The 24628-nt window shown below is 40.6% G+C and overlaps 1 protein-coding gene across 2 annotated transcripts in view; it reads left to right on the forward strand.

The window, feature by feature from the left end:
- Positions 1–24628, forward strand: part of Exoc4 (exocyst complex component 4) — a 772455-nt gene that overhangs the window by 704988 nt on the left and 42839 nt on the right. For both annotated transcript variants that reach the window (XM_052173402.1, XM_052173403.1), the window contains 3 exons: positions 240–381; positions 7327–7505; positions 11721–11880. In XM_052173402.1, the coding sequence (XP_052029362.1) occupies positions 240–381; positions 7327–7505; positions 11721–11880 (481 nt within the window). The remainder of the gene's footprint in view (positions 1–239; positions 382–7326; positions 7506–11720; positions 11881–24628) is intronic.

A 24628-nucleotide genomic window follows, 5' to 3' on the forward strand; every position in this document is an offset into this window, starting at 1 on the left:
TCTCTGACCACCACACATACTGGCACACAGAAACGTGAATTCATTCTCACACATGGCAACTCTCACAGTAATAAGACAAAGTAAAATAAATAAAAGAAGTAAAAACAAGAGTCTAGCGTACCTTAGACTTCTAATGCTGCCAAAGCCATGAAAACAGCAAGATGACTAGATAATCTCCACTCCTGGGAAACATGTAGGTATCTAAGGGAATGACTGTTCCTTGTCTTCTCTTCTTGCAGTGCTTTCCCCTGCTCAGGAGAGCCACGTGAGCATGGACCTGCCCCCGGTGTCTGAACAGATCCTGCAGACACTGAGCGAGCTTGCCAAGTCCTTCCAGGATATGGCTGACCGCTGCTTGCTCGTCTTGCATCTGGAAGTGAGGTAGGACCCAACTAAGCCCAGAACATGATGGCGCCATGGCCCTCTGTGATGGAATTCACATGTCAGCCGGGGGGGGGGGGGTGTCAAGGGCCACCATCATTTTAGTTTTTGCTATTGATATTGTCCTTTTCTTATCCTGAGCGTGATGTTTAGCAGCATTCAGTATTCCTAAAGGATGTGCGCGTGTGCTGGACTATGAGTGAAATGACTCAAAGGTGTGTGGCCTGTGATGCAACCTGGATTTGCACATGTGCACCAACCATGTGGGTGATCTCAGGGACAGCTAACAGGTTGTTTTCATAAACCTTTGGTTTCCTCTTAAAATGTGAATAAGAGTTCTTATTAGAACTTAGGTGTTATTAAGAAAATCTTGAATAATTTGTACCATTTCTGCCATGTATTAAGTCAAAAGAGTTGACTTACATCATCATTGATATTTTTGAAAGTCAGGAAGAAGTTATAGCTAAGAACCACAAAGCCCCTCTTCAACAAACTTAAAACCCAATTGAGGAGATTAAGGGAAAGAATGATCCAAGAAAAGGGTTTTAAGTATGCCTTATGCCTTCCCCTGCAGCAGGAAAACTGCCATTCGGATACACATCTTCAGTTGTCCACTCATTTGTTAAGCAAAATGCTTACCAGTGTCTTCTTTGTACCAGTCTGTGCGCTAAACATTGGGACACAGCTATGAGCAAAATACTGCAGGTCCCTGCACCTCTAATGGTGCAGCCAGCCAGCCACAGATAAGACAACAAAGAGACTTTCAGATAGTCATAGCTAAAGCAATAAATAGCAATGAAAGGCCAGCGATGGCTCAGAGGGTTAAGCCACCTGTCTCCAAGTCTGCTGACCTGAGTGTAATCCTCAGAGGCCACATGATAAGAGGAAAGAACTGGCTCTCAGGTGTCCTCTGGCCCCCTACATTGTTAGCTCAGGGTGTGCTCACACAAATAAATAAGTAAATAAATTGATATCGTGAACTGCAAATGCAAGCCACATAGCTCCTATAAATTTGCTCATATAAGTTAAGCATCCTTAATTGAAAATTCAAACCTGAAACTGCCCTTTGGACTTGAGTATTTCAGATGCCCAGCCAATAAGTCTTCGTATATTCTAAAATTCAAAAATTTTTGATCCCAAGTATTTTCAGTAAGGGATTCTCAAACAATAGCTATATTTGAAAATGTAGAAGGAAGGAGATAAAATGAAGTATATTTTTTGTTTAACTATATATACATTTATGCATATTATAGCGAATGCCAGTAGACAGATAATGAAGAGGGTAAGACAGGGCATTACAAATTTGAGGGCAGCCTGGACTATACCTTTGTGGCCACATCATCCTGTGTGTGCCTGATATCATCTAACTACAGCAGGACAAACTGAAGGGGTAGAAAGGCCAGGGGTATGGGTTAGAGGTTTCAGCATTCAAGAACTCGAGGTGCTCACTCTGAGAAGCTTTTTTGACACCTGGGCAGCAGTGCCAACCACGAGATCACTGGATATGCACCTCTGAAACCCCAGGGTCAGGAAGCCTGGTGTGACCTGGTAGCACATTTTTCTTCTGTGTTTTTTGGAATAATTTTAAAGTTGATTAAATATTTTCTTTAATTTGAAGTTTCTATATCATGTATGTTTTAAAAGTGTAAGCACAAGTTTGGTTTATAGTTAAGAGGGATATATTTAGCTTCAGTTAAGACTTGGATGGCTGTGAGGCATGCTAATATCACTTCCTTATATGCCACCTGCTTTTGGCTTTCTTTGCCTTCCCCACAATGAACAACTTCTCTGTTGCTTGTTAGCACCGATAGTAGAACAAAAGAAGTAGCCTGCAGGGCTGGAATCTGCTGTGCTCAGCATTATTCCTGAGTTTATTTTTTATATTAACTTGTCTTGAAATAAAGCATCTCGCTACATATTTTCTGATTTGCTTTACGATAATTTTTAGATTTGTTTTCTATTTATTTTCAAGCCGATAATGAAATGAAACAGGAATTTTCTATGAATAGATAAATTCAGTGGACAGAGAAGAAAGAAAACACCCAGTACTATTCTGAAGCCACTGTTACCCTGAGTGGCAAAGCAAAACAAGAGAACAGCAAATTAATTATTCTCCCAGCTCCTGGGATTTTATGCTATTGATTGTGCAGTCTCAGGACATGTTCTACATTCAGAATCACTGACTTGTGTATAGCTAATTCCAGGCGGAATGTTCTCAGCACATCTGAGTAAGAGCTTTGAAATCCTTAACCTCTGTCCTGTCCCTTTTATTGTTTGTGCTTCTTACCAATACTGTTCTTACAATGCTAAACATGTCTCATCAACTTGATAAGAAATCATGCAATTGTAATATTCAATTCTATGCCTCCTTCAGTATTAATTTAAAAATGGGAAGGGATCATTTTAGTCTGAAGTTTAGTGCTCTAGATACAGAATTATTTTTCCTTTGCTCTGAGAATACTAAGCATAGTTTTTCTAAATTAATTTTTTTATTTCTTGTTATAACCCAGTTCCAACATTCCGTTTGTTTTCTATGAATATGTCTCCACTCTGTTCTTATTCTTGCTGTGTGTGGTTTACAGAAATAACCGACTTCTCGACATATGGCTGAGGCAATAAGTGCCAACACTCTCTCTATCCTATAACATTGCCAGTGGAGGGAGGGGAGCACTGGGGAGGATGAAAGTAAACAAAACAGATATTATGCTAATCATAGCATTGTATGAACCAAAAGTACAAGGCTGGAGGGGAGACTGCTCACTCCTCAGGTGTGTGTCTTCTTCATTGTCATAAATGGCCCCAGTAAGTGAACCAGTCATGATGTCTCTATGATTTCTTCATAAAAATAAGCTCTTCCTATTTTCAGAAACAAGACTGAATTCTTGAAAGGAAATGAGTTGTTTTATGGACTGCAGTTTTACATGATAGTCCACTTGTAAGTCAACCACATGCATCTGCAAGTACAAAGGGTATATTAATCACCTCTCTGTTGTTGCAGTAAATGTCATGACCAAAGGCAGCTTAAGAAAGCAAGAGTTCATTTCAGCTCACAGCTCTAGCCTATCATGGCAGATAAGGCATGGCAGCAGGAACAGGAAGCAGAGATCACATTTCACCAACACACAGGAAGCAGAGAAAAGAAATTAGGGGAGAGGCTCTCCACTCTCAAGGGCCACCCCAGTAGGGGTGGACTTCCTCCAGCAGGGCTTCACCCCTTAAAGGTTCTATAACCTCTCCAAATAGCACCACTAACTTGCAACTACGTATTCAAATACAGAAGCCCGTGGGAGACATTGCTCATTCAAACCACCACAGAGGGTTGGGACCAACCTCATCCTTATTCTGATACTTAAGTAAAACTTATTTTAATCTCATCCTATTGTGAAAGAGAACTATAATTGAGGCCCTGCCAGGAGCTTGCTCCATGAAAAGCGATACTCTCTCTAGCACTTTTAGCCAAGAAAACATGGCAATAAGAACCAAATTAAAAATTAAAGCCATGTGAGATATATTAATGGGTTATGCCAGCAAAAGTCCAGAACAACTTCAAATGCCAAACTTTATCTTATTCCCCAAAATAGTTTTATATCCATAGCTGATATAATTCCTTAATACTGTTTAAGTTCAAAGCAAAAGAGGGAAAAAAAGTTCTTGAGTCTTACAGGTTCTGTATTGAAGAACCCATCCAAAGAACATTTGACATTTTACCCACGTTGCTGTAGGTCACATTTAACCACCAAGCAGTGTCTTTCCACAGTTTGAGGCAGAAGGCAGATGACAACACCCAAGAGATGAAAGGCATGGTGAGACCATTAAAAGTTGTTGAGAGTTATTTTTTTCATATTTGAACTTTAGAAAAAGAAAATTAAGTTGCCATTTGAGTCCACAGTGCCAAGAATGTCACCTTTATCAGCTGACTTCCCTTACCATCAGGAGGGCTCTAAGTGGGTTCAACAGCAACTGCCTGTCGCCGTTGGGATCCTGAGTGTGCACTTTCTGAAAACCAACCATCCTGCTGTGCAATCAGCGGTGTTTGCAGAAAACCTTAATGCCAAAGTCAGGCGAAGGTCAGCAGCAGTGCACCAGAACCCAGAGAAAAATAAAACCTTATTTGAATTTGATATTCACTGGTGATGTTTTTTTCTGATCATTTGGGAAAAGGAAAATAGTGTCTTAAGCAGTGGCTGTCTCTCCTCTCTGCCCTTGGCTATAGAATATCACCATAAAGGTTCACCTGTAATGTGTCAGAATCTTCTAGCCCATCTCTTTCATTTGTCTCTGAGTTCTACTGGCAGGCTACTTCTTCTTTGTGCCATAGCTAGTCTTTGATCTTATCATTTTACTGCTTAAAGTTCTCTTTAAATGGAGAAATGGCTTAGTGATCAATAGTCAACACAAAGGACTCAGGTTCAGTTCCCAGCACTCCTATTATGCAACTACAAATTCTTCACATCTGCTTCAGGCACCAACATTCATGTGCATATGGAGACACACACATCATTTTTTTAATTTTTAATTAATCTGTAAAGTTCTCTTAAGGATCCCTAAACCTTCTGGCATAAAAATCCCCACGACTTTGATGGCCTCTACAGCTTAGGATTCTACAGCTCATGTCCCTAACCTCATGTCACACCTCTCTCATGTGATCTGCATGGAACAAAAAGGAACCTCTCACTTTTGCTCAGAGCCATTGTCCCATGTCCAAATTCATGCCTTTTAGCATGCACTTCCTATCGTGTATGACCGTGCTGCCAAAACCTTAAGTCTAGTTTAAAGATAGGAAGAGTGGCCCCCTGTTCTGGAAAGACTCAGTGAAGCAGTAATCGGCAAAACCAGAACGGGGAAGTGGGAAGGGGTGGGTGGGAGGACAGGGGGAGGGAAGGGGGCTTACGGGACTTTCGGGGAGTGGGGGGCTAGAAAAGGGGAAATCATTTGAACTGTAAATAAAAAATATATCGAATTAAAAAAAAGATACTTGAGTATAGAGCTTATATTTTAACTAATGCTACTTCATTTTAATTTCTGCAAGTTAGAGATTAATTGCACTAATCAAGATTCCTACTCCCAAGTGGGTCAATTTTCATTAATTACATCAGGAAGATCACATTGTAAAGGGCCTATGACCAGAGAGCCTTTAGTTGCATCTTGATCAAAACTATTCTCTTTGCCAATTAACTCAGGAATGTCAGATTGGGCTTTTTGTTGGTGACATTACTTACTAATTAACAGCTGTGAGGATAATCTGAAATCAGTGAAATTTAACTACAGTCATTTATATTTGTATTTCCTCATATGAAGCTTTCTAAGAATATTGCTTGAGACTGGACAGATTGCTGTGTGGTAAGAGTACTTGTATAAGCATAACAACCTGAGATTGAATCCCTAGAACCCATGGAACATAAAATGTCAGATATGGCTATGAGTACCCAAACCCAGCTTTGGGGGGAAAGGGTAAAGAGAGGGTTGATCCTTGAATCTTGCTGGCTGGTCAGGGGAGCCAAACCACATGAAAAAAGCTTAACATTGTTTCTGTTTAGAAAAATGGGGGGAGAAACCACTATGAGATACTATAATGCATCTACATGACCAAAAACAAATACTTTTTAACTGGCACACAGTGCTGGCTAAGATACTAGAATGTTGTGAGTAGGACAGCAAAATAATAAAGCTCATTAACACAGGGTTTGTTTCATCCAAAACTGGAGGTACCCTTAGCTTCTGACTCAGAAAAGCCTACTTCTAAGTAATTAGTCAAGAAAAATGAAGATTTATATTTACATAAAGCTATGAGGAACTTAAAGGGGAGATGTAATTCTTTCAGCTCACAGTTTGAAGGGATACAGCCTTCAGGACAGGAAGGAAGTCAGGACAGGAAGGCGAGCTGGCAAGAGCACCAGGTGGCGAACCACACTGCATCTGCAGCCAGGAAACAGCATAGTGAGAGAGAGCAGTAGTGGGGGCCAGTGCCTTCCTTCTTCCCTTTGCACTCAGCCTGGATCATCAGCACATGGAATGGTACCTCATATATTCTTTCCTTCTCACTAAATGTCTAAAAAATACCCTCAAAGTTGTACCTAAAGGTGTATCTTATCTCCTTGGTGATTCCAAATCCAGACAAGTTGAAGATGAAGAAAGAACTGTAGTTATGGATGGCTGTAAGCCAGCATGTAGGTGCTAGGAACTGAGCCCAGGTCCTCTGTGGTAGCCACAAGTGCTCTAAGTCCTGAGCCTTCTCTTCAGACCATTATTTTAGGCATTCTTATTATTATTCTGCCCCATTAAGCTGTGGAGTCTTTAATGCTGCAAACTGTCTTACAGTTCCAGGTACTAGCATAGTTCATAGCAAATTTATACATGTTCAATAAGTGACTCATTCACATAATAAACTGGCGATGATTAATGTAAAACTAGTGACAGTTGTCAATTCTTACTGTGTGCTTCCTTCACATCAGACTCCATATTACATGCTCTGCATGGGCCCTTTGAGGCAAAAGTTATTATTATGCCTATTTCAAGGGAAATTGAGGCATAGAAAGATTCCTCTATCTTGCCTAAAGTCACATGGCTAATAAGTATCAGAACTGGGAGACAAAAGCAGTGGTCTCCTGTGGTAGTCAGGTTGGAAAGTCAGCCTCTCAGTGTCTTCATAACAACATGTCTTATAAGATGCCCCTTATAAGTCTTGGCAGTGAAAAGAATTTCAGACATTGTCTATTTCTTATCTAAAGTGTATGTATTAAATAAGCACACCTCATAGACATCTGCTTGTTTCAGATCACTCAGCTGTATAACTGAGATGGCATTTTGGTTAAGAAACGACCAGTGAGAGACATAGGTAAAAAGACCATGGCTGCTTCAGATATTTTGGTGCTCTTTCCCAGGCAGATCCATGACCTCATGGGGAAATGGTATATTAATTACTTGGCCTATTTCTCTCTCTTTCAGAGTTCATTGTTTCCACTATCTCATCCCTCTGGCAAAGGAGGGCAACTATGCCATCGTTGCCAATGTGGAAAGCATGGATTATGACCCTCTAGTGGTCAAGCTCAACAAAGACATCAGCGCCATGGAGGAGGCTATGAGCGCCAGCCTCCAACAACATAAGTTCCAGTACATCTTTGAAGGTCAGAGCTTACCTCCTGTGTCGAAGAGCTTGGGAGGGAGGGAGGGTAAAGGTGTTCATGAATGTCTGTATTAAATAATTGTCAGGAAAAGTTGTTTGCTAGCGTGTTCAGATTAGAACTGCTGCACCTAGCTTTATGTATGGGTAGATAGATACTGACTGCCACTTGCTCCTGGCTGATAGGGCGATTATTATTAAATAACTAATGTCTCTCCTCTACCTGCCTTGACATGTATGCCACAGAGACTTGGGAACATGTGCAGAGTGGATAACAAATTGACTTGAGAGGAGTTTGTTTAAAGAAAGAAAAGAAGGGGAGAAAAAGAAAAGCTTCATACCTACAGACAGGGCGTAAGGAACCTTGACAAACCTTGTCTGGTTGCCTACTCCCTGGTGGGGAGGTTTCCCTCACAGAATGCATTGCTCACTGAAGTGATCAGACTCCGTGCTCTGCAATAACTTAGGGCAGCTGCTCCAGTGCCCTCTATCAGCCGCCTCCATCAGCAGTGCTGTGGGAGGCAGTATTACCTAGAGATAGTTGCCTTCAAACTTTTAAAAAATATGGTGCCAGCCAAATAGTTCTTCATGTTAAATGCTACCACAAACCTTTTCTCTATAATCCAGTACCCAAAATAACCAAGCTATGAAGAGAAAAGTTTATTTTCCTGTTTATGATCAAGAGTCTCCACTGCTTTTAGGTGAGGTTGGAGAGGTAAGGAATCCAGACGGCAGAGACGAGGAGCTAATTAATGGAGAACTGCTGACCTTGTGGCCAGAGTGTGAATAAAGAAACCAGTATCTCACTGTTCTTCCCACTAGGCCTCAGTCCTAAAGGTCTCACTCCTCCCAGTAACGTCCACAAGAACCAGGCCCTTAACAAAGACCCTCTGGTAACATTATATTATATGCCCTTTTGATTGTTTCTCAAAGCATGGACCTGGACGTTAGAAGTTGTAGTGTCTTCACACAGAATCAGACATTGTCTAAAGATTGCGACAAGCTGCAGATGACAAGATGTTGGTGCATGACCATTGCTGGCTTTATGAGCACTGTATAGCAGCAGCTAGCAACCTTTGCCCCAGAATAGGTGACATCCTGTTCTGTGATGAAATTCTTAAAATGGATCTGTGAGAACGGAAATGTTTTATGAAGGAGATTGTTCCCTAGGGGGCAAGTAATTATGCCATGAGGCTTTGGCTAGCCTTGAGACACTGGATGGAGACTGCCTTTACACTGGTCTGCAGCTTCAAGCCACTGTGTCCATCAGAGCCTCTGCCACTGCTCTCTTATCCCACAGAGCCTTCTCTTTGTTCCTGATATGGCTTTTCCAAGCCCCACACCACCACCATGGCCCTATTCATCTGCTTGAATTTACTTAATGATATTTTGATTTATTAATACTTTAAGTCTTAAAAATGAGACACCCCCATCACTATACCAGATTATTATTTGTCATACCATATTATACCATGGCAGGATATGCCTTAACCTAGAAAGCTTTTTCTACCTTAAATTTCACATCCATATTGTGTTTCCTTTTCTTTGAGCCCAAATCTCTTTCTTCGCTGTAAACATCATAACTAAGACTATAATGGTAGTAAGTTAATCTGCTCTAAATTCCCCAGCTGCATACATGCTTCTCTCTACCTGCCAGATGTTGTGGATTCACAAATAAAACACACCACACACACACACACACACACCTTATTTTTAATATGCCTTAAACAGCACAATGACTGGGCATTTCTAAACCTCCCTGTAGCTAGCACACTCTCCTGTCCAATATTCCTGAGTTATTACTTTCTAAAATCTACATTATATACCCCATGCCCAATTGAGAAAGTGACCCCTGGGGCCGTTCTACACCGATTCTTACATAATGTATTGTATGGTTTCTCTCCTGCAGCTCTCAGGCTTCCTTGCCCTGCTTCCCTATCATGGTAATTCTTAAACCTCCTTCTCCCCATGGTCCCTTGCCCTGGGACTCTCAAGTCCTGCCTCTGACTCCCTGCCCAGCCCTTGGCCACTGGCAACTTTATTTACCAATTAGAACCAGCTGGGGACAGGGTCCATAAACGTCTCACATGCACATGTATGAATTCTTGTGTGATTTTGAGAGCCAAATTAATACAAATAGTGTTAGAACCAATTCATAACACAAGCCTGTGGTCTTGAAGGCACGTTGATTGAGAATAGCTAAAGCAAGAGAGAGAGAGTGCCTTGGCCAAGGAAAAATCCATTGTGAAGCCAGCAGAAGGAAGCTATTGAACCTGAGGTTGTACTGTTTGCTGATCTGGTTCTGAGTGCCATTAAGAGATTCAGACTCTAAGAAAGGAAGAGAACAATAAGAGTGAACACTCCGTGGTAGTTCTTGCCTTCTGAGGACAATAACCTGCTGGAGGCCAGCTTTGCAAAAACGGGACATTCTGAATAAACATTTTAAATTATATCCACCCCTTAAAGGTAGTTACCTATAACTACTTTATGTTGTATTGAACCATCATTTCTCAGCCTAAATAGAAAGGAGTCCTGGTACTAAAAAGATGGCTTAGCAGTTAAAGGCTAGATTCACAACCAAAAATACAAAAGGAATTCTTCTAGTTCATTGATGTTCTCGGGTAACTCTATACCAAATTTCATAGACTAAAAGGCAAACTCTCTACCAAATTTCATAGACTAAAAGGCAGTCGTTAAGGGCTAGAAATTTGGCCCAATTGGTAGAGCATTTGGTCTTGTGTGCACAAAGAGCCTTAGGTCAGTCCCCACCATATTATATGTACCCAGCATGAAAGCACAAGCCTGTAATCCCAGCATTTGAGAGGTGGAGGCAGGAGGGTCACATTTTAAAGCCAGCCTGGAATCTGTGAGACCTTGAGTGTGTGTGAATATATGTAAATATGTATACACACATACAAAAAATGATAATAGGATAATCCTTCAGCTGTAAGAACAAATAATTTATAGGACCTACACATAGATATCTCCTGGGAATTGAACAGTGAATTCAGTCTATTTTTCCTAAATACTTTTGTTTCTGTCTGTTACACAATGACCATATTATCAATGCTGAGATCTATTAGCTTTGTTGCCAGGAGCCCATACTTAATTAATTAATTTTTTTTAGTTAACAATGTTGAAGTTTAAACATTAGCATTATTGTTTTTGTTGCTATTGTTGGTTTTCATCTCTTTTTGTGTGTTAGGTCATCATTTGAATGGAGTGGCCCACAGCAGCTCAGACTCCTTTCCATTAATCACCACTAAGTGTTCTCTGGGTGGAGCAGATTGGGGCTTTAGTTGAACCCAAGTACCCATCTCTTTTGCCTTCCTTTTTCTTCTGATCATTTTCCTTTGCCTGTTTCAGGAAGCTGTCTCTGCTCTTAGAATGCTTGATGGGCTCAATCCGCACATTAATTCTCTTGGCAAGAATCCTGCTCTTAACTTCCTTGTTTGAAGTAATGTGCATGGTGTACTGGGTGACACTGCAGACATGTAGACATCACGTGGAGACACTTATGGGCATTCCTTTGAACAGTGTTCATTCCGTGATGTCTACAGTATCACTCTTCTTGTAGATTTGCATGTGTGTGGCCAAAGGAACAACTCCATGTTTCCTAAAAGGCTGGAGAACATTTAACAAGTGTTCCTCCTCTTTCCCGTTCTGTTTGTTATTTTGGCAAGTTACTAGAAGATGGCTAATACATGGAAAGCTAAATATTAGCATTATTATTCATAATATCTCACCTAGGAGTGACTTTATTTTACATATGTACGCTTCCAGTCATGTTCAGAGCAAAATGTGTACCCTCCTGTGTTTCATGAGTAGAAGGAAATAGATCACTGTGTGTGCATGTGTTCTTTTCTTTTTTCCAAATACCTGCACACAAAGTAGGATTTGCTTTAAATGATTATAGTTTATATTACCCTGTCTTATTCCTGAAAGCCCTGTGAATGGTGCTTTAGATGAGTATAACAGTGCTAGGTTGTGAATATACCAAATTTGGATGACTATATTAAAATTTCCTATTTGCAACTTCTAAATCTGTATAGTATTCCAAAGCTATTGTAAGATTAACTATTGCAAATGGGATACATGTTTTTCTTGAGTCATTTAAACCTGTGGAAGATGAAAAAGAATTATCCTCTGTATAAGTTTAAGCCAGATCCCATTAATATATCTTTTCTTCCCTCCTTACTACTCCCTACTGACTCCTCAGGTCTGGGACACCTCATCTCCTGTATCCTCATTAATGGGGCCCAGTACTTCCGGCGAATCAGTGAGTCTGGTATCAAGAAAATGTGTAGGAACATTTTTGTTCTTCAGCAGAATTTGACCAACATCACCATGTCACGGGAGGCAGACTTGGACTTTGCAAGGTATGAATAAATATTGAGCCAGTTTTATTATCCAAAGGGTCATTGCCTATAATGAGCTTATCATTGGAAAAAAAAAAAAAAACAAGAAAACTTATCTTTAAAAAAAGAGAGAAAGATGTCTAGAGAAATAGTTCAGTTAAAGCACTTGCAGTGCAAGCAAGAGGACCAGAGCTCAAACTCTCAGAATCCTCGTGGACGCCATGTGAATGGGTTGGTGACTCCCCAGTGATACCAGCCCTGGGAGGGAGAGACTAAGACGCCCCAGACCAAGGCCTGGGATTTACTAGGAGACCCGCCTCCATGAGTAAGGTAGAAGACAGACCGTGGAGGATTGACATCAGCCTCAGGCCTCCACATGTGAGCACACACGCGCACACACATGCTAACAAGCACACTCACATGCATTCCTGTCACACACATACATGAAAAAAGGGAAGAAAGAAGAAAGGGAGTCAATATTCTTAAATGACAAAAACAGCCATTCTATAAAGCCCTATTCAAAGTTTAATATCCCTGAAGGAGGCAGTTTTCACTGTCTAACCTAAGATGTTTTTTGTTTTGTTTTACATTTATTTGCTTTATGGTGTGGCAGGAAGGAGCAAGGTGAGGGAGTGAATGCTGTAGAGTGTGTGGAGATAGATCAGAGGACAACTTACGGGTCTCTCCTTCCACCACACAGTTCCTGGGATTGAACTCAGGTGTCAGTTTTGGTGACAAGTATCTTTACCTGCTGACCTATTTCACTGGCCTCAAACTTATAAACTCATTCTATAAACCATTGGTGATTTCCCTCGGAGTAAAAGAGTAATATTTGCAGCATTTCACAAGCTACATGAGGCAGTAGGTAATGCTGTAGCCTAGAGACAGGGAGTGCTACGCGCTCTGCCTTCTGGCTTTGAGTACACATGCTGCATGAATTTAATTTTTCAAGCATGCATATGCATATGATTTTCCTTTTACAAAATTGAAGCTATGTTAATGTAACTTAAAATATATTCATTGCATTCTGCTATATAGTAATAATCTTTGAAAACATGATTTTTTTTCAAATACTCACTAATACATCTAGAAAATTTCACTTTCAGTAAGTGGATAAATCTGTGGTATAAATTAACAGAAATTTATTTTCTAATCACTTTGGATGTCAGTGGTTTGCATTTTATCTCTCTTGTGGTAAGCAAGTACTGAACTCACCTTTACATGTGTTTGGACACTGTTTCTGCGTTGACCCAGTTGAAACCTGCCCAATTTTCTTCCCACTGGGAGCAGAGTCTTGCCCTTTTTCTCTTCAAGATTGCTCATCTCATTTCTTTTTTTTTTTTTTTGATATATTCTTTATTTACATTTCAAGTAATTTTCCCTTTCCTGGATCCCCCCTCCCCAAAAGTCCCTTAAGCCCTTTTCCCTCCCCCTGTTCCCCAATGCACCTCTTCCCACTTCCCTGTCCTGGTATTCCCTGACACTGCTGCACTGAGCTTTTCCAGGACCAGGGGCCACTCTTTCCTTCTTCTTGGGCATCATTTGATATGTGCATTGTGTCTTGGATATTCGAAGCTTCTAGGCTAATATCCATTTATCAGTGAGTGCATATCATGAGTGTTCTTTTGACACTGGGGTACCTCACTTAGGGTGATCTTCTCCAGTTCCATCCATTTGTCTAAGAATTTCATGAATTCATTGATTCTAATGGCTGAATAATACTCCATTGTGTATATATACCACATTTTCTGTATCCATTCCTCCGTTGAGAGACATCTGGGTTCTTTCCAGCTTCTGGCTATTATAAATAGGGCTGCTCTGAACTTGCCAACCAAATCCAAGAACACATCAAAACAATCATTCACCATGATCAAGTAGACTTCATCTCAGGGATGCAGGGATGGTTCAATATACGGAAATCCATCAATGTAGTCCAATACATAACAAACTCAAAGAAAAAAAACTACATGGTCATTTCATTAGATGCTGAAAAAGCATTTGACAAAATTCAGCATCCTTTCATGTTAAAGGTCTTGGAAAGAACAGAAATCCAAGGCCCATACTTAAACATAAAAGCAACATACAACAAACCAGTAGCCAACATCAAACTAAATGGAGAGAAACTTGAAGCAATCCCACTAAAATCAGGGACAAGACAAGGCTGCCTTCTCCATATTTATTCAATATAGTACTTGAAGTTCTAGCTAGAGCAATTAGACAACACAAGGAGGTCAAAGTGATACAAATTGGAAAGAAAGAAGTCAAGCTCATCTCAATTCTTAATGTTTCCTTTTAAGGTACTTCAAATGGTAAGATTCGTTTTATTTTACACCATTTGGTTTCCACATTGTATAATAAATAATCAAACCCTTGGCACGTTATTGACAGTTCAAACTGTTTTGTAGAATATGGATGGCAGTACATAGCGACTCCACCCACCCTCTCCCATGCTCTGTCACTCACAGCTAGGAGAACTGAACCTTAAACTCTATTTCCAAATGCCTTTTAAACTAGAAAAACACTCATTTTTAGTAGTCCAGAATGTTCCTGTTTATTACTCCTGTTTCTTTACATTCCTCTAGAAGTTTAGGAGAAATTGAAATAGTTTTTGAATATTTAAGAGAATAACACAGTACCATGTAACTTTGACTATGATAAAGACACTTGTGCTGGGGTCTTTGCTTGGAATATGGCCTGCACATACTCATTTCTGACTTTTCTAATCTGGTGGATCACTACCCACTTGCTTCTCTGCCACTCTCTCTTCCCCCTAGAATTTTTTACTGTTGGCAGTGCTGTGTGTGTGTGTGTGTGTGTGTGTGTGTGTGTGTTCATTAAATTCCATGTTTTGTGATAAATTTTGTGGAAAGCCTTCCTTGTTCAGATTAGGGAAACCAGGTGTGACTGAATGCTGCATTTATTTGGCCGCTCTTATGGGAAATGATCTCATTATTGAATTAGTCTATCCATAATAACATTGACAAGGGGAAGTTAAGAACATGGAGGCCTGAGGGATACAAAAAGCCATTACTAATTCTCTGAGGACTATAATTCCTAAATTCAATCATCCTTTTTTAAATGATTTTTTTTATTTAGCTAAAATAAGTAAATTAACACAGTTCTTGGCAGACAGTATGGGGCCCAAACACATACTGAAAAAACAGTGTCTGCATCATGAGGCTCTGACAGGGTAGCACTGAGATTGGCATCAGTGGGCGATGTTCCACTGAAAGGTTTCTGCAGGACATAATTGAATGGCAACTCACTCATGCCTTTCACAGTTGGGTTTCTGAATTATATCCAAGGAGTGGTAAATGGTGAGTGTGACCACCAGGGAGGGTGTGTCTAATGTTAGTTCTGTTCTATAATGGGTTATGTAGGCTGGTGAGCACATATAGCATGGGCAGACTCTGTGCTCCAGATCCTGCATCAGACACCATCTCTCCTTACTTAATGGAGAGCTTCTCGCTGTTTCCTCAGTGCTTGGAACAGAGTACATGATCACTAGATGTGGTGAGAAAATGAGTAGATGCCAAACCAAAGCTGATGAAGAGTTTGCAAAATTGTAAAGACTCAGTGAAGCAGTATAAGGCAAAACCAGAACAGGGAAGTGGGAAGGGTTGGGTGGGAAAACAGGGGGAGGGAAGGGGGCTGATGGGACTTTCGGGGAGTGGGGGGTCTAGAAAAGGGGAAATCATTTGAAATGTAAGTAAAAAAATATATCGAATAAAAAAAGAAAAAAAAAAGAACCAGTTAGGTAGTCTGCCCTGAAAATTTTAATCAACAAATATAATCAATCCACTCATAAGAAGCCAGAGTGTCTCTCAATGTTGTAAAGATACCAAAAGTCGTAATGTAGGCCGCCAGTCCATGGTCTCTTTCCTTCTCATTTGCTCTTGTTCTCATGTGGATGCATTTCTCAGCATTATTTTCCCCTTCTCTTTGAGGTAGGAGTTAATTTTTGAAATGGTCTTCATCAATTCTACCAAATTTGAAGCTGTGTAAAATAAATATGAAAAATATGCATCAGTGTGCCTCAGCATTCCTCAAGCACTGTCTAATCAAGCATGGACAACAGCATCTGTATTTCCAGTGAATCTCTATAGAAATGTTATCTTCTAACAAGTAATTAATCACCAGTCGCCATGTGTCAGAAAACTGACTTAACAAGAAGTTGTTCAGCGCCTGTTGGTTTTTTCACTGCCACTGCATTCCTGGCCCGTCACAAATATAGCACCTTTCTGTAGTAAAGAATGAAGGGATGTGGAAAGATTCTACTTCTGTTGATTCTCCTGTCCACATTGAGACTGTCTATCTCTTTATATATGCTGTACTTTAATCTCTACTGGGGTAGACTGGGTGAGCAGAGAGTCACAACAGCCTGAACGTTACCAGGACCATGAGAGCTCTGTCCTCCGTGGTAATGATCACTCAAATGTTGCTGTCCTTTTGACTCTTCATCCCACCATTTAATTTTCAGTATCAAAAAGATCCTCTGCCCAAGAAACTCCTAGCAGATTACCTGAAAAGTTTTTGGGTCTCGAAGCGTGCATGGCTGTGGTTCTGTCTATCACAGCTCCTCTAAACTTGAGCTGCCGTGCTCACGTACAGAAGTAAGTCACCAAGGCCTCCATGTGATAGGATAGAGCTCAGTGGAAGGGGAGTGAGCTGTGTGACAGGATTACCTGCCAGTCTCTGTACATGAGGTGAGGCCCTTATTCAAAAAGAATATCCCAGAGTGGTTTCCCAGTTCCTCTTCTCTTCCTCACGCCGTCCTTTTACAGGGGATAGAATATTTGTTTGGATTTGGATTTAGGTTGTGTTGGGGTTTTTTTGTTGTTGTTGTCCTTGATTTTTGTATGTTTGGGGTTTTTTTGGTGGGGGGAGGATTGGAAGGTTTTTGTTGTTGTTGTTGTTGTTGTTGTTGTTCTTTGACATAGGTTCTCACTATACAGCACTGGCTGGCCTAGAACTTGCTATGTAAAGTAGGCTGCCATGGAACTCACTGAAATCAGCTATTTTTAAAGGTATAGCTGCTAAGCCTGTCAGTTCTTCCTTTTGTTCTGTCTTTTCCATACTGCTTTGCTTCCTGCTTTCCTCGTTAACAGTTATGGGTCATTGCCAGATACACACACACACAAAGCTGAAGTTCAAGAAGTATTAAGGAGACCAAATCTAAAACAGAGGACAGAATGCGTCTTTACATTAGTATTCCTTTATTCAGTAAACACTTAGTTTCTGGAAGTGTGTCCTCTCTCTTGGTCCTACCGTGGAGGAACTTGCATTGTTATAAAACAAAAGAAAAATGAATAGATAGGTAAATATATAAAATATGTGAGATGATGTAAGAATGTCAGTTCTGATGAACTTGCAAATATGAACTTGCATTGTTGAGAGGCAAAATACAAACTAATAAGTAAAATGCAAAGTATGTCAGTTTTTCAAACATGCCGTGATTAAAACTAAGCTTAAAAAGGAAAATTGAGATTGCAGGTTTGATTTCAGTGATCATGAGAGTCCTTAATGAAATGACCGTATTTAGGGGGAAGGATCTATAGAAGAGTGGGAACAAGCCTTTAGTACATCTAGCGGAAGGCCATACCAGAAAGACTCACAGGATGAAGACCCAGAGAGAGGAGTATGCTTGACATTGAAAGCAGAAAGGTGTGCATGGATAGAACAAGAAGAGGAGGTAGGGTCATGAATGTATTCAAAGGAGCTGTGAGCTCCAAGGCCATTGTACTGATACTGACTTTCACTAGAAGGAAGTAGGAAACGCTAACATGGAGAGAGAAACGTGTCACAATCTGAACCCCCAGTCTGATCTGAGAATCAGAGGCCTGGGGAGGAGACCAGCTTATAAACAGAAGGATCCATCAGAAAACAGCAACAGGCATTCTTCAAGTGGACCGTGGTGATCCAGACCAATCAGCACTGGGGAACATGAGCAGAAGCTTAGGCTAGGTTGTAATAGTCAAGATGATGGGGAGAACCAGTGACTATTTTCTTCTGAGCAATTCAAAGCAGAGTTTTTAATGTACTGAACCAGACTTTGTAAAGCTTTATTTAGGTAAAGCTAAATGAGTTTGGTGATGGGAAATATGAAGGGTTTGAGTATGATACAATGTTTGATATGCCTCTTACAGATATGAATGGAAACAGGAGGAGGGTCTTGAGAAAAAAAACCTAGAATGTAGGAGTCTGGCCTAAAGAGCTTAGGAACCATCAGCTTACACATGGGGTTTGAATCCAGAAGAAAGAATGAGAAGTGAGTTCTGAATGGGAGAACAAGCAGAGAAAAAAAGAGCTGCTGTGTGAGAAATGGGCTTTGACTGCCCCACTGTTTATATGGTGGGGTGCTGAAAAGTTGCCAACAGAGAGAGTGAGTAAACATCACTAAGGAAGTAAGTAATGCAGGGAAAGAGGAATCCTGGAGCATCCTCTGTGTCAGATGCTACTCCTGGGTTATATTAGGTCAGTACAGAGAGAGCTGTCTGCCCGTAGATTTGATCAGAGGCCTTGACCTTGATTTATAGTCTCCCATCTTTCCTATGCAATTTGTCTAAAATAGGAGCCAGCCTCAAGTTAAACAGGTTTCTCTTTGTTTATAGTAGGTTTAGAAGTGATTAGAGCAAATAGAAATACAGCCAGAATGCCTGCACTATGATATGGAAAGGCCACATTGGCAGCATCTTGTTTATCAAGGTCAATATCAGCATTCATGAACATGTTCAGAATGTATAGATTTGATACCACGTGATAAAATTAGCACTTTACCTCTGTGCTCTTTCTCCAAGAAAGACATCAGAAAGATTTTTATGCAGGGGTAGTTATAAAATACCTGACCAGCACTCCTCCATAGTATAAAAGCCATTAGAAACAAACCAAACAAACGCAAAAGTTGGTGAAGCTATCTCAGCCGAGAGACATGACAACTAAATGTCTCTCCTATCCTAGATGGGGTGCCGAAATAGAAAGAGTATGTAGTCAAAATGAAGGAAGTCTGGATGAAGTTGGGTTGTAATTAATGATGGTATATTAAAGTTGGTTCATTAGTTGTGATAAATGTGCTATACTAATATAAAATGTTACTAGGGATAATGAATATGTTACTTGAGAACTTTAACTTACTTTTTCCAACTTTGTGTATCTAAAACCTTTTTTAAAAAATAATCTATTAAAATATTGTCAAAGACATTTATGCCATGAAGATCTACATGTGGATGATTTATGTTGATCATGAAAAGATGCTAAGCATCATTTGTTATTAGAGAAATGAAAATCAAAACCACATTGAGATAAGCCTGCCTGCACAGTCCCAAAAAAAAAAAAAAAAAAAAAAAAAAATGTGAGAGCGTTGGCTCTTTGGTTAAGAGCACTGACTGCTCTTCCAGAAGACTCAGGTTCAGTTCCCAGCACCAACATAGTGGCTCACAACCATCTGTAATTCCAGTTCCAAGGGATTCAATGCCCTCTTCTAGCTTCTATGGGCAATGCACACTGAAGGTGAAGGCACACATGCCTGCAAATACCCATATACATAAAATTAAAATAATTTTTACATGTTGACAAGAATATAGAGAAACTAGTGCTAATGGGAACATGAAAGGTACAGTGGCCTTGAAAAACAGTTTATCCCTTCTTCAAAAAGTTAAAAATAGACTTATCATGACTCAGAGATTCTAGCCAAGAGAAATCAAAAATACATGCACTCAGAATTTTTACCCAAATTTTGTAGCAATGTTATTTATACTTAACTGATGGGTGAATGAAATGTGAATCCATACAATGGATATTATGTGGTCATAATATGAAATTTAATATATGATGAGCCTTTACACATGAGACTAAATTAAAGAAACTGTCCATGAATGGCTACATTGTATGTGACTCTGAATCTTTAGAGCTAGCAGTTACTTACTGCTTGGAGTTTGTGAGGAAATGAAGATGTGGACTCAGGATTTCTTTTGGGAATGAGTAACATGTTCTAAAATAGATTTTGCAGATGGTTGTACAACTCTGGATATATTAAATGATCGTGAACTCTATATTTTAAATATGGAAATTGTATGGTAGCTGAATTATATTGCAGTAATTTTTTTTTAATGTTGAGCTTTAAAGCTTTAAAAGTCCCAAATGGTTTGTCATAGAAAATGAGACGCTCAAGTTCTGTACCACATTAATAGAGAACTTTGTCAAGGAAATATCCTACCCATTTTCATATTTCCCTAATCATCCTGAGAGGTGAACGATCAAGGAAGAATTTATAAGGAAGTGATGCGTAATTTAAATTCTAAGTGGAGCTATCCAGAGTTGGGGGGAAGAGCCCTTCAAGCAGACAGTGGGAGACCCTGAAAGATGAGGTCTGGGGGAAGTGAGATCCCCTGTGGTGACCTATGGATGCCCCTCTCCTGCCTCTAACTCAAAACGTCCCCCTCATCATTTCCCTTGCCCTACCTTATCGCTTGTTACCACATGCCTAACCTATTTTATGTCGATTGTTCACTTTGTCTACCCAATAGGATGGGACCTCCATGGGCAAGGCCTCTTTATGACATCCACTGCAGCAGTCCCAACTGAGTAGGACCTCGGTTGTAAAGTGATTGCTAAAGGTGTGCTATATAGGTCATGATTCAGCTAAAGGTGTGCTATATAGGTCATGATTCAGCTAAAGGTGTGCTATATAGGTCATGATTCAGCTCAGAGCTAGCAGGAATAAGAACAGATATGGGAAGTAAGATGGAATTTAAAAACCAGCTCCACTTAAGTAATGGTTGAATGGTAAAGGCAGAGGAAATGGAGTTAAGGGTGACCCTGGAGCATCTAAGCACAGAATCAGGAAGTAAGGTAGGGCACAGTGGGAGTACGGGGCTTACACACAGTGTGAGGATGTATGTAAGGTGCCTGTAGGACTTCGGAGCAGATGTGTCTAAGAGACAACAGGGAGCGTAACAGAAAGGGTGGGAGTGAACAACAGACCTGGGGAAGCATCCGCACGGAGCCATTCAAGGAAGGGTCCATAGGACACCGACAGGAAGAGGATGATGCATACAAGCCAACAGAGCGCACGCACGCACGCACGCACGCACGCACACGTTTGCTGCTCCCTGAGTAGAAATGCTGCGGTCCTCAACAGTGGAGCGAGCATCCTCCTTCAGGATGCATGAAAGCCGTGACTCTTTTCAGTCATCCACATCCCAGGTGAGCTCACCTATCCAGATTCTTCCTCGAGGTACCAGAAGGAGCCCAGCCCAGAAACTAAACGTGCTAAGTGGGACCCCTGCTTCGTCCTTGACCTTTGTACTTTGCTAAGTCTATGAATGACCTCAGGCATGCCTGAGAATGTTAGACTCCTCCCATAGGGGCTGTTACAGATACTTATTTTCTACAGGCTTATTGCAGAGGGACATTATTTTGGTTTTTTGCAGGAAGGTTAAGTTTTCCTATCAGGAGTGACCAGGGCATAGCTTGCTATAGAATTAGCGATGCCATGCTGCCACCTACTGGAAACACCCGCAGCTATCAGGACAGACCTGTGATCTGAAGGGCTTCCGCTCCTGAAAGCAGGCTTCAGTGACTGGGCTGAACACCGACCGCTTCCCCTCGCAGACTCACTCGTTTGCTTGGCCAGAAACAAAATATTCTCAGCATCTGGTTCACCAGTCGTCTGCCTTTCCGACACCAACCTTTTTTGCAAGCTTCCCTTTAAAGGGCTTCATCTGACCAGTTTCTGTTTGGATTTGTGGTCACATCAGGCCAGTCTTCTGCCAAACAGTCTTTTAATAATGATGACCTCTAAATGTCCTGAGAAGTACCTTTAATTCAGCACTGATAATAAAGCTGACTCCTAGCAGCCAGGAAAAACTGGTAAATGATGAGTTTTATAGCTTTTACTGCCTGATAGTAAAAAAAAAAAAAAGATACCTATTAATAAAATTCAGAAATAAAACAAAGATGAGTATAATTTGATATCTAAGAGTGTTTTCTTAAGGACCTTTTATAAGATTATTTAAATAATGATAATTTTCTTGAATTTAACCTTCTTTTGACTTTGCTACCCATTTCTGCCTATACCATTTTCTTCCGGTCTTGCCTCTCCAAGTTTATTATATTTAAAGTAGATTTCATACATTGCAGAAACTAATTGGTCTCTAATTAATGGTTTAATTGGGGCTTTTTGAATGCAGGTGAGCATGCCTCACCAGCCTGCATATCCTCCACAGAGCTCCTGAAAACAATGAGTCCTCATAATCTCCCCAGAAAAACGCCTGTCTCTAATTAATGTCTGCATTCTCATAGACATGCCTCACGTGTGAAGGCCTTGGTTAAATAAGATTGCCTTTTTGTCATGATAACATACAGTCAGTTTCTAACTTGCGGTTACTCCCAGTTCCTGGCTGAGAGTGGATCTTTCTATTGTTGCATATTTGCTGGAACTGGCATTGCTCAGAGAACACTGTAGATAGCAGATGCTACTGTGCGGTGAAGATCCCAAGGAGTAGGATGTAGAAATAACTTGTCCAAGACCTCTCATCAGATTGCTGTTTGTGTATCCTTCAGTGCTTCTTTGATCTCGTGCTTAAGAAATTAAGTTAGCCTTTTTTGTTTGGTTGGTTGGTTGGTTTTTGGTTTTTTGGATTTTGGTTTTTTCGAGACAGGGTTTCTCTGTATAGCCCTGGCTGTCCTGTAACTCACTCTGTAGACCAGGCTGGCCTCAAACTCGGAAATCCGCCTGCCTCTACCTCCCAGAGTGCTGGGATTACAGGCGTGCGCCACTACCACCTGGCTTAAGTTAGCCTTCTATGTGAGGCTGTTTTTCTGTCTGGAAAGGACTGGGTAACAGTGATCTATGTAAAAAGCCCAAGAAGTATCACTTATTGGTTTTAGTAGAACTCTTACTGCAAAATTGGAATCTGGAAGCTGACCCCCTTCTTGTTTTATAAATAAAAGTTTAGTGTTGAAATTAACATGTTTAAAATTCAAAAACTCAGTACCTGAGTTTTTGGGTTTCAGTCCCAAAAACCCATATAAAAGTAGCTGAGTGTGGTAGTCCACACTTGTAGTCCCAGCATTGGGGAAGTGGAGACAGGCAAATTCCTGAGGCTAAGTCCAACCCCACTAACTTATAGCTGTCTCCTGAGAGCCATTGGACTGAACATGGGGTCCCCAATGGAGGAGCTGGGGAAAGGACTGAAGAAGCTGAAGGGGTTTGAAACCCCATAGGAAGAACAACAATATCAACCAACCATACCCGCCCCCAGAGCTCCCAGGGACTAAACCACTGACTAAGGGATATGCATAGAGGGACCCATGGCTCCAGCCGAATATGTTGCAGAACCTTGTTGGGCATCAATGAGAGGAGAGGCCCTTGGTCCTGTGAAGGCTCAATGCCCCAGTGTAGGGGAAATGTGAGGGCAGGGAGGCAGGAGGGAGTGGGTGAGTGGGTGGGTGAGTGAGTGAGTGAGTGAGTGGGTGGGTGGGTGGGGGAACACCCTTATAGAAGCAGGGGAAGGGGGAGGGGATGGGAAAGGGGATAACATTTGAAATATAAATAAAGAAAATATCCAATAAAAAAAAAAAAGCTCCATTTGTCTCAAAAGGAAGTTGGAGACACCTGAGGACTGAGGCCCAAAGTTATTCTAAAGCCTACCCACATCCTAGTTCCCAAAATGACTAAGACTTCTTATATATGATGCCTAGGCCCTTTGGCTTGTTTCCACTAGCTGATAACTCAGCTATCCTATTTAAACTAGGCTGAGCCCTGCCACATGGTTAAGTTATCTCATCTCAGGTTCATATGTCTGGCTTCCTCAGAGCTCAGGGCAAACTTCCCAAGCCTGAACACACACACACACACACACACACACACACACACACACACACTACCTTCTGCATTCCTCTGCTTTGTTTTGTCCCTTTCCTAATCTGGAAAGACCAAACCTAGCTGCTGAAAGGAAGCCACGTGGCAATCATGAACAAGATAGCTTGCTCTCAAGTCTCTCCTAATGTGTCTGCCCAGATCATTCTCTTTGTAAGCCAGACTTTTCTAATTTTCTGTATTCTGAAATTAATGTTTTATGTGCTTCATTTTTACTTCTCCCTATATTTTAATATTTTATTACTCTCATTTTTTTATTAGCATGTTCTCCCTCCCCACATAATCATAAATGTCTTGTAACTAGTCACAAGGATTATATTTAGTTTTATTTCTGGGTGTCTATAGTTTATTATGTAGTTTGTTTATTTTCTCTTCTCTTTGTAATAGGCTCATATAAATTGAAAGTATTTATAAACGTGGTCTAGGCTTGAAAATGTTTAGTATACATGAATTTACATGTGTTTCAGAGAGCACCCATCAATAAATACAAATAGATTGCCAAGAAATAATTTTTATACCTAGCCTTATAGTCCTCTGGAAATAAATTGCTTTCTCTAAAACAAGGGCAGCTCCAAAATAGATTTGGTATAAATCATCCGTGTATGATAATGAAGATACACTACTGTGGTAAAAATGAGCATGCTCATAGCTGGTCTTGATATATGCACTGTAGTAAATGCCTTCTCCACATCGGTTCTTTTAAAATTGTTTGTAGCTGTTATAGTCATATCTTGTGGATAAGGGGGAGAACATTTAAGAGGTTAAATAAATTTCCAGTTCATAAAATAACAGATGTAGGATCACAGATCACTGGACTTCAACATGCTCTTACCCATGTGAGTCTCTGTTTTAGATAGCATCATTTTTCAATTAAGTTCTTCAAACATAAAT

The sequence above is a fragment of the Apodemus sylvaticus genome, chromosome 2, assembly GCF_947179515.1.
Source record: "Apodemus sylvaticus chromosome 2, mApoSyl1.1, whole genome shotgun sequence".
NCBI classification, from domain to species: domain Eukaryota; kingdom Metazoa; phylum Chordata; class Mammalia; order Rodentia; family Muridae; genus Apodemus; species Apodemus sylvaticus.